Genomic DNA, 10,533 nt, shown 5'->3' on the forward strand with positions numbered 1-10,533 from the left:
AATTTCAGAACGGATTTTTGTCTTCTCTGACAACTGAACACATTCCATCACCCCGAGCAGTACGACTTGAGCTTTGTCGAAGGCAGTAAAATGGATTGTAATGAAATCGATCTTTTTCCACTTGAGAGTAATGCTGGACAAGGTGCAGATAGTACTAGTAAAACACAACTACAGATGTATTGTGGATTTAGTTTTTCGTTTTTATGAATGGTGGCAGTATTGCTTGTATTTTCTCTGTCAGCACTAACACAGACATTACCATTTTGTGTGTTGCCTATCTGTCTTGTCTGTATATTATCCTCAGACATTTTTTGATAAATAAACTCATTTCAGCTCCTCAAAGGCCTGTCAGAATCTATTACCTTTGCAAAACTGGAATTCCACGAACACTGAATTGCTTCTTGAACAGAGCTCATGACAAGCAACAACTAGCTCCAAAATTCCTGCTCAAAACGGGGTGCTGCCAAACACTGACGTTAATAGCTTCAAGATCTCCCAAGCTTCAACATACTCAACAGTATTTGCATTATTTTGTCACATATATTGCTGCCATTTGAGCCTCAATTATTGTGATTATGAATGATCTCACCCCTGCAATTGTATGGTGTCCGGTTGCAGAAGTGCTCAAAGTAGCGATTTTATGAAAGTCCTTTGGTTATAATGGTTTTATTAAATCATTATTATTTATACAAATACTCTGATATCCTTCTAGGGTCAAAGGTCAGAATCTTGCTTAAAACAAAAACAGAGCTCCTTTTTTTTTTTTTTCCTGTGACCCAGTCCTACAGACTATTTTTGTCCAAAAGGATGGTTTCGAAGGCATGTTTAATTTATTTTCAGTCAATTCACGACCAAAAAAATCAGACTCGAACATTGTTATGTTTTGAATGACTCACCTGACCTCACCTGATAACAGGAGGAAGACGGTGCATGTATCCATTATCAGACAGAGCTGAAGCACTTTCTCTCACATCATATCCTTGAAGGTTTATCAGTAGATCTAAGCAACTGTGTATTTTTTACTATCAGCGGACGTACAGTTCACGAATTGAGCTAGAGCCCCGACAGTATGAATACTGTATGAATAGTATGAATACTGTCGGGGCTCTAGCACTGTGACAGCACTTTACAGCTGTGACTATTGACCGAGGCTGAAAGTTTAAACTTTCCAATTCTTTAGATTTCAATTGAAGTCCCTGGCATAGATACTCAGCAGCACACACTCCCAGAAACACACATGCTCCAAGTATCACGAGACAGCAGGAGCACTGGCTACATGTGGACATTTCAGCACACACATGCAGACATGAAGAGTCAAAACATGCTGCAGAAAGTTTGTCATTATTGCTGCCTTCTCGCTCTTCTCCCTGCATGTTTGTATGTATCCGTGTGTATCTTTTCTGGCTGTCTTTTTTAGTGTTTGGTTACAACACGGTCAGCCTTGCTTACATTATGTGCTGGTTCAGTGGCCATGTTTCTGTCTGTCTGAGAGATATAACAGGTCTCAGAATCTAAAACAGAAGGGTGAGCCGGTTGTCTGGACCATGTGCGACTTATTTTTGCAGCAGTTTACAAAATGAGTCATAAACACTGATAAGAGCTCAGGAAAAAAGAGGTCCTTGAAGTGAGAGAAAGGCCATTCCCCCCTGTTTGAACTTGCGACTAACGACATGAAGGAAACTGTGTGTGCGCGTGCCCGCACGTATGTGCATGCCTACAGGTGCGTGCGTGTCAGTAGAAAGAGGTGAGTGCTGACTCAAGAAGTGAAGGTGAGGAATAGTAAGACAGTGCAAAGTACAAAGCTACTCAGACAGTTTATTTCGAGGTTTGTTTGCTATGACCAGGACTAACAATGCATCCTGCCGGCGCTTTTGAAGATGAAGGATGCCGGTGTATAAAGGTGCACGGTGAGCTCCTCAAACATTAACCAGACTCTCAGTCATGCCTGAAAGGTACCAAACGAACGTGACAGCGAGGAGACATCTGACGAAGGGTCTGTGGGACATCTGTTTCACAGCTGACTTTGTGCATTTTAAAATAAAAACAAAATCTATATAAGGTGGAGCAGTACGTTTCAGACTGGTAAGGTTCAAGTTTGTCATTATCAGCTATGATAATGCAGGATGACTGTAGACACTTCTAAGCACAGAAACCAAGAAAGCAACAATAATCTCAATTCTCTCAACCATCGCGCACAACATTCAATCATTTCTCCCTTTGAGGTGATTGAAAGTTGGTGCACCTTCTTCTTTTAGATTCTGTTATAGAAACAGCAAAAAAGAAAAAAATCCTCAAACTGATTGCTGCTGCTATCAAACTAGTTGTATTAGTTGTTCTGGTATTATCTGAAACCTCATTAAGGTTTGGGTGGTAATCCATGAAAATAGGAAAAATACACCACCAAACCTCAGCATAGGCACAGATGCTTTTAAGTGTTTACATATGTTTGCTCCAACATTTTGTTTGAGTTAATACTCACATAATGTCAAGACATTCAGAAGACCTATTCAAGATTTTTTTTGATGCATGACTTTTTACCGCTGATGGTTTCAAGTTGGAAACACACCCACATATCACAAGGCATGAAAACTGCTTAAAATATGTTTTTCTCTACACAAAACCCAATTATCTGAATGGGTATCAAATCAACCGTGTCAACTTTTATGCGCTGCATGTTTGCTCCTGTCAGTCAGATGCCTCTGAACAGCGCCTGGGAGTATTTGAGTGTACTCTGTGCTTTCTGTTGTGTAGATGTCATATAATGAGGCAAGACAAGCAGCAGATCTTTTCAAATCATCCAGCTAATACTGGACTGTAAAAACAGTCAGAGAGGAGTAAGAGCAGCGAGGCTGGGAAAAGTTTTACAGCAAGCGGAGAGAATCTCTTCCAAGTTACTGATAGAAAAGAAAAAGTTTTCTTTCTTTCTCAGCAGCTTTTACATTCCCATTGGCCCAGTACTTTAAGTGGCGCCTGGAAAAAAAGACAATTGTCAAAATGCTCTGCTGGCCCACATCCCATGGAAATGTCAGTCTACCGCCCCTTTATTTCCCAATTCGTCTCTCTCACACATTTTCCTCATCATGCTCCCCCTCTCTTGCTTACGTCCCTCTCTTTAATTTTCACTATTGTCGTCCTGCTCCATCTCCAGCCCCTCCCTCTGTCCCTGCTTCCCTCTGCGGCGCAGTGCCTGTCCTTTCATTCTGCATGCCTTCAAGCTGTCTTTCTAACCTTCCTGAATTATTCAAGACACTTTCTCCTCTTTTTGTTTCACCCAACACGTCCAGTAAACTGCACAAACCTGACACTGCGTAAGTATAAAAACGACATTTATGGTTAATTTGCATGGAAAGAACTCTCTGACTGCAGCCTTTTCTCATCCTACACTAATTAGGTGAAACAATGTCCCCCTCCTTTCTACGTGAGAGAGGGATTTCTCTGGAAGAGCTCATCATTTAGACTGTGAAGATTGCAGGAGTGTTCTGACAGGCCATGGTGCCTCCACAGTTTCCTCAGAGTTAAACCACAACAGCTCCTTCTACCTTTGCTGCAAACTCAGATTAACACGTCTAAACTGAGACTGAAACAGGTCTCTGTTGTGCCTGTGGTGCTGGCTATTGAACTCATTGGGTTAGAAGCTTTTGCTTTGCTTTTCCTTTGAGTCGACATCCCAAATGGTTTGAGGAACACACTCAGGAGCATGTGCGTCCCTTAAGATCCAGATGGAAGTAATCAGGAAAGTGCACTTGATAATAAAAGCTGATCTGAGTGTTCAACTTTTTTTTCTAAATGTTTTTCGGTGGAAAGTGAGGACCAAGGGAATATCGGAGGAGTCTGTAGTTCACGTCAGTTCCGACCCCACATAGTGCCAGACCTTTTATTCCACATAGAAACACTTCTGTGACAACTACGTCCCTATGAGAGTCAAGTGACATTCACAGTGCTGTCATTAAGGTGGGGTGCAACAACACACTCTCAGATGTCAGTCTGATCCCTAAACCTGACCCACGGCATGCACTCATCCATCTAACACACCTCCTTCCATTGTTCACTGTCCGTTAAAAGGGGTGTGATATCTTCTTCTCTTAAAGGATTGGTGTTTGCTTTAGCTCATACACACACACACACACACACACACATTTCCATAACCTACGTGATGTAATAAAAACTAAATACCTTGCTGACAGCATGAAGAATTCAGAAAGTGACATTCTTTTGTGGCTCCAGTCTGAGACGTATATGTGTGATGGTCCAGTAAAAACTAAAGTGTCAAAGATACTGGTTAAAGGAAACAATTCATCGGTATGAGTTTAGGAGTTGAGCCTAAACAGGCTTTTTTTTTCTTTTTTTTTTTTTTCTTCTTTTCCAGCAGCGTGCATGTATCCGTGCCTCTGATACTGGCTAATTATTCTGTAGCTGGAGATTCTTCAGTGTAATGAAGACATGGAGGGAGGATGAACAGCTTTATCAGTGCTTACAAATGCACAAATTCATTTCTTTCCTTTGTGGTCTCTCTGTAAGGCTTTTTTTTCAAAATGCTTTTAAAGTGCTACATACATCAAATGTATTTAGTTTCATCAAGGGATAAACTATTTGAGACCGATATTAAATCGAAGGCTGGATAATGTGGAGATGAAATCAGTCAGTGGGCTGGAACGGCCTCTGTATTAAACAAGCATGCAGACTGGCATTGGTTACCTGACAATAATCAAACTTTAAAGAGTAATAGATAATCACCTTACGCCTTGGTTTCATTGCTTTCTTTAACACATTATGACCCTCTCCAGAGTCACACAGTATAGTATGTAGATATTTCCACAAAACTGCTCCTGTTGGTTTAGCAACACATTCATATCTGCCAGTAAGAAAGTCTCAGAGCTATAGAAACAGGCAACACCAGCAAACAAAAACCTTTTAAACAGCTGCTATGTGTCAAAGTGGCTGACATGTGCCGTGACTGTCAAACAATATAGAGCCTCTTTCCCTGCAGAGTTGCAGCAAAATGGAAAAAAAACAAAGGTTTGAATTGGTTTCTGCAGGGCGACTGTGTCTTTCTGTGACTGTGTGGAGACACTGGGGTTTTAGTTTCATACTCTATCATCAACGTCTTTCTGCCTCTCCTTCTGTGTCTCTGGCTGTACACCTCATCAGCAAGAGCCGCATAAACATCAAATTACTGCAGCTCTTTGTTATTCTGCAATGGGAAGGATAACACTTAAAGCTCTCCTGTCCGAAGAGTATAATAAATGAAGGGTTAAAGAAAAGCAAAAAATATAAAATGCAAACCGGGACTCCGAACGGGCAACTAGGCCAAAGAGTAGATTGCGAACACAGACCCTAGTTAAAGATTACATGAAACTAAAAGCACGTTATAAAGACTTGTCAGGTGGAGTGAGAAGAAAGTCCATATGATCTTCAGTCCCAGTCTCACCACAAAATTCATTAGTGCGTATCCCACTTCCAGCACAGCAACATAATTCAGTAATTGAATTGATCTGTGCGATGAGGCTTTCAATAGACTCTCACAAGCTCAGGCTTGTTTTCTTAGCCGCATCTCAAAGACTGAACTTAAACTGGCAGAGAGCTGGCCAGTGATTCTGGATCCTGCCGCGTGTGTAATCTGCAGTTTGATAAAGCCTATCTGTGCCAGTTTGTAATAAAACAAAGTAATGACACTACTTTAACTTTGATCACTTTGATCACTCACCTGCTGAGGAAACATGCAGGTTCTCAGGCACAAAGATCAGCAGCACAGATATGATCAGGGATTTGCTGCTTTTTTTCTGTAACATCTGTTTTCTCTTTAGGACTGAAAATACCTTATTCTGCATATATCTATATGCATTAGTGCCCATTTTCTCAGGGGGTCTTTCAGTTATTCTTGGCCTGGCTCGATCATCAGTCCAAGTGAACAAAGTTAGCAACAATTAGAAATGTATCCACATTAAAGGAATTTGCACTATTCTTTAACATATAGCATAATTAATGCAATACTGGAGTCAAATTGTATTATTCTAATTTGCAACCATTACAGCACTTCAATAAAAATATCTTAGAATATAATAATAAATTGTAATTTATATATTTATATAAGGTAATAATAATAAATCTATGTCTTTATACTTACACCTTACTATACACCTGATATTTTGAGACATGGTTTCACGATTGATTTTGATGTGGAAAATAAATATGTGATTTTTTTTTTTTGTTCAATAACCACTGTGTTGCAGGATTTCCTCAGATAAATTCAAAAGCATCGCTTTATTGCAGCGGTGAGGTCGAGCTACGAGAAATGTTCCTGTGGATGGTAAAGCTCGGGGGTCCCGTTTGGGGTGGCTGAGAAGCCTCCGTTATGGCCTGCAACAAGCTTAATGGCGTTCAACCTGCATTTTCATGTTGCATGCGACTTAAACCCAATTCAGAAAAAAAAAAAAAAAATCTGGCTTTGCTGTGGTTTCGCTGAAAGGGAATGTTCAAGTTTTGGTTTAATAACTGAATCTGTAAAATTAATCGCTGATCAGTCACAAAAGATATTATTATTATTATTATTATTATTATTATTATTATTATTATTATTAGAATTATTGCTATTGCTGTTGTTGTTGTTGTTGTTGTTATTATTATTATAATGCCTTTTACATTCAAAAGACCACCAGACGCAGATTTCTCCTCGACCAAATTTTACATTCGCCTTATCTTTCTTTTTCTTGAACTATGAAATATTCCCACCGTGGCCGACAGCCGATCCTAAAATCATACGAGCCAGGGCAAATACATTTGATCCTAGATGCCAGGCGGCTCTGCCCCCGGATCGGAGACAGCCGCGCCGGGACGCGGGACAATGTATGGACTTACCGACGCACTCGTTGGCCTCCCTGGCCGTGGCTCTCTGCCACGGTCTGTCGTAGTGGAAAGGTTTACACCTGTCGCACTCCGGGCCGGCGGTGTTGTGCTTGCACTCGCACACCAGACTCCCATCCCGGTCCTTTACGCACCGAGACGCGTGCCCGTTGCATTTGCATCTCCCTCCGACCTGCAGGTCCGAAGCGGCGTAGAAGTACGAGTCCCGCGCCAGCTCCGAGTCGTCCTCGTTCTCGTCGCCGAACGTGTGCAGCCGGCTGAAGATGACTTTAATGTCCGTGGCTGTCACCCAGTCCTGCAGCACGGGAGAGTTGTCGAAGTCGTGCGCCGACGGCCGGCCGTCCAGCGTGCTGAAGGCGATGAGCCCCCCGGTCAGGGGGTACATGTCGGTGTGGGAGTCCGTGCAGACGGCCTCCTGCTCGTTCTGCTTCGTGATGACGGCTCTGTTCGGCTTGTTGTACATCTTCCTGCACTGGGTCGAGTAAAACTGAAAGGGTACCCAAGTTTTACCGTAATCCATGGACTTGGAAATAGCCATGGATTCGGGCCGGGGCGAGCAGAACTGTAGGCTCACGTAAGTGACCTCGAACTTCTTGCCGAGGGACAGCGTCAGGGTGACGTTTTGCGGGTACTGGATGAAGTTCTCGGACTGCCAGCAGGTGAGGTTGTGGGGGTTGTTGAGGTCCGTCAGGTACGCCGGAGGGTGGTACTTCTTGGGGTCCGAGGCGTCGCAGGTGTGACAGTTTCTGATCCTCTCGTCTCCCTTCTCCGCCGATGTCACCACGCAGTAGCGGCCGGGCGTCTTGCCGCAGGTGCTGGACACCTTCACTTCCTTCCCGAAGGCGGAGTTGACGAAGTCCGGGATGCAGCGCCGCGGGTTGCCGTGCTCGTCGTAGCAGGGGTCCGGCGGGGAGGTCTGCGCCGCGAACAGGCTCATGCCGTAGCCGCCGAGGACGCCCCGGCACGACAGGGAGACGGTGAGCAGCACGGTCAGCACGGCATCCACGGCCCTGGTCATGGTAGGTCCCTCGGTCCCCAAGTGTCTCCGCGGCTGGAAAAATAGAGAAAGCAAAGTTTGAGGACACAGGAGGCAAACATTTTTCCAAAGGAAAACTGGGGCAAGAATGGTTACTTGTCACTGGCATAAGGAACATCCACTCACACACATATTTCAGGCTTTGTACCAAGAAATTCTATAAAGCCCACTTTACCTGAGAAGAATTTCAAAAGATGCCAAAATACCGGCGATGGAAGGCTACGCTACTTTTCTCTATTGGCTCCCCCCGTTTTGTTGTTTGTTTCTTCAAAAATCTCCTGCGTAAAAACAGAGGAGCGGCTGGATTTAAGAGTCGCTAGTGTCCCAATACCAAGTCCCACTCCTCCTGTCGGGCTTTTCACAATCTCTCTCCCCTCTCGCTCTCTCTCTCTCTCTCTCTCTTGCTTTCACTCTCTCCCTCTCTCTCTCTCCCTCTCTCTGTCTCGGATCGGATCTCGTTTGGCACAGCTTTAGGTCAGCTCATCTTGGGGTACCAGGCGGAACAACGACATCCACTGGCGGCGAATCGGTGAGGAGATTGACGTGAGCAGAGACGCAAATTACTGCAGGAAAGAGAGACGGCATTCATTTGGCGCTTGGCACACCTTCATGGGACCAACACCTGATGCGATCGTATAGTGGTTTAATCACCGGGATGTGGAAAAAAAGGAACACGAGGCAGACACGATTATTGGTCCTATTACCCAAAGCAAATTACGGTAAAATGATCACAGTTATTAAAGTTTTCAACCGTTTGCATAATAGACGACGCGGTGATGACCATGAAACAGAGCCCGAGTGAGGGTGCTACACGGGGCAGCTTCAGGTCGAACTAAGTCAGTGACCGATGCCAACCTCAAGCTTCTCCGGCAACCGTCAGCGGGCTTTAGGTAGGAACAGTCAAGTACGTGGTCGTTACAGACACCTAGATCAACTAAATACTGTCCGTCGTCGAATATATGATGGAGGTCCTTCAAAATAAAATATCGCAGACAAAAAAAAAGAAAAAAAAAGAAAGAAAAAGTTAAGTGTACCTAATGTGGAAGTTTGCTTACTCGACGTGCAACTTAAGTGACGGGGGTGGCAGTTCTGTCTCCAATATGCGATCACTCTGAAGTGAAAACCAAACCCCCCAGTTGTGCTCAGAAGCTGCAGGGCTGCAGACGTAGCCCGGTCTGTTGGGGACTCGGTTGGGATGTGAAACGACACCACAGGCTTCCACTCACATGCACGCAACATCGGGTCTCGAAGATAAAACATTCGCAGACCGGATATAACCGCGCCGCTCTGCGGGACACGTCCCTCCGGCACAGGGTTCTCGCTGTCCAACGCGGCCCCTTCCTGGCGCAGCTGCTGCTCCGGGAGACCTGTTGAATGGTGGCAGCGTGAGTAGCAGCGCCACCTTGTGTCCGTAGGAGAAAACGCCCGCTCAGTCTGTGCGGGGAGCGGCGGCTCCTGCTGTGCTTCTCGCAGGCGGTGGAGCCATTAGACCGCTCATTCAATGGGCACGAAGGCGATTGGCTGCTGCAGGCCTGAATGGTATAACCTGCATCACTGGATCGGGCTGCTATTTGCTACTAAGACACATTCTGAGACTGGCACCGAGAGGACAGAATGACATGTTGTCCTTTAGGCCAGACATTTTCTTTTTTTTTTTGTTTTTTTAACATGGGGGAACCGAGGGATCCCAAAACAAAGGCGCAGGTGCTGCTGGATTATACAGTTGAATACATTAAAGAATCCATCATCCTTTGTAGAATATGCGTGAGGAGATAAGTGCTCTGCGTTGGATGCACAGTAAGGCTGAGAGCTGACCTATGGCATGGCTACACATGTACTGTTTTCACGTGTTTTGTAACACTTTAACAAGAAACTCTCCCCCAGATCAAATATTTGTCAAATGTAGTCATAGAAGCGCAAGGCAGGGTTTACATCATGTAAATAATAAGCTGCAAAACATGTTTAATAGTGTCCAATAAGTTCGAACAAAAGCTTGTAGGTCAGTATTTTTGTTAATATTTTTAATTTCAGCTTCTCCCACATTCAGGTATGATGAAGTATATCAGTCCTGCAGCTGCTGCTCTGGCTTCACTTCTCTGTTTCAGCGTTATCAGCGATTTGCTCTATAACTGCTTTTACATGGAAAGAAGACTAAAAAAAGGCGTTATCTCCTCTCCGTCACTTTGGTTGTGTGGAGACACACTGCCTACTTCACCAGCTGGAAACAGGAATAAAACCTCTTAGATGTTTGACAGCTGTTGGTCTCTGGGGGGAATAAACTGCTCTGTATACCGTTGAGTTAGGGGCGACCAGAGAAAGCTGATGTTATCAAATTTGACATCTACAGCAAAACCTTACAAAACAGCTATGGTCCAACACACAGTGTGTACGAATGCATTCAGTCTAATTTTGTGAAATGACAATTTGAGTTACAGAGAAGTGAAATAAAAAAATAAAAAAATATGCACAGAAGTCTACGCAGAAGAAGAAGCAACTGCTGGACCATCAGCTGGTTTTCGAGGCTTTCCAGAGAGACACATTTCAACAAAAACAAAATAAAAGCTAGACAGAGAAGCTTGCGATTGCAGAAATCACGAGGAGACCCGTAGAAAATGTGTCTTTACACAGTAAAGGCA

At 44.0% G+C, this 10,533-nt stretch overlaps 1 protein-coding gene across 2 annotated transcripts in view; it reads right to left on the reverse strand.

The window, feature by feature from the left end:
• Positions 1–8,255, reverse strand: part of ntn1a (netrin 1a) — a 63,039-nt gene extending 54,784 nt beyond the window's left edge. For both annotated transcript variants that reach the window (XM_040146636.1, XM_040146635.1), the window contains exons 1-2: positions 8,073–8,255; positions 6,856–7,912 (exon numbers count right to left, since the gene is read on the reverse strand). In XM_040146636.1, the coding sequence (XP_040002570.1) occupies positions 6,856–7,879 (1,024 nt within the window). In that variant the 5' untranslated portion in view covers positions 7,880–7,912; positions 8,073–8,255. The remainder of the gene's footprint in view (positions 1–6,855; positions 7,913–8,072) is intronic.
• Positions 8,256–10,533: the final 2,278 nt, after the last annotated feature.

Source organism: Xiphias gladius, chromosome 15 (genome assembly GCF_016859285.1).
Source record: "Xiphias gladius isolate SHS-SW01 ecotype Sanya breed wild chromosome 15, ASM1685928v1, whole genome shotgun sequence".
Lineage (NCBI taxonomy): Eukaryota > Metazoa > Chordata > Actinopteri > Istiophoriformes > Xiphiidae > Xiphias > Xiphias gladius.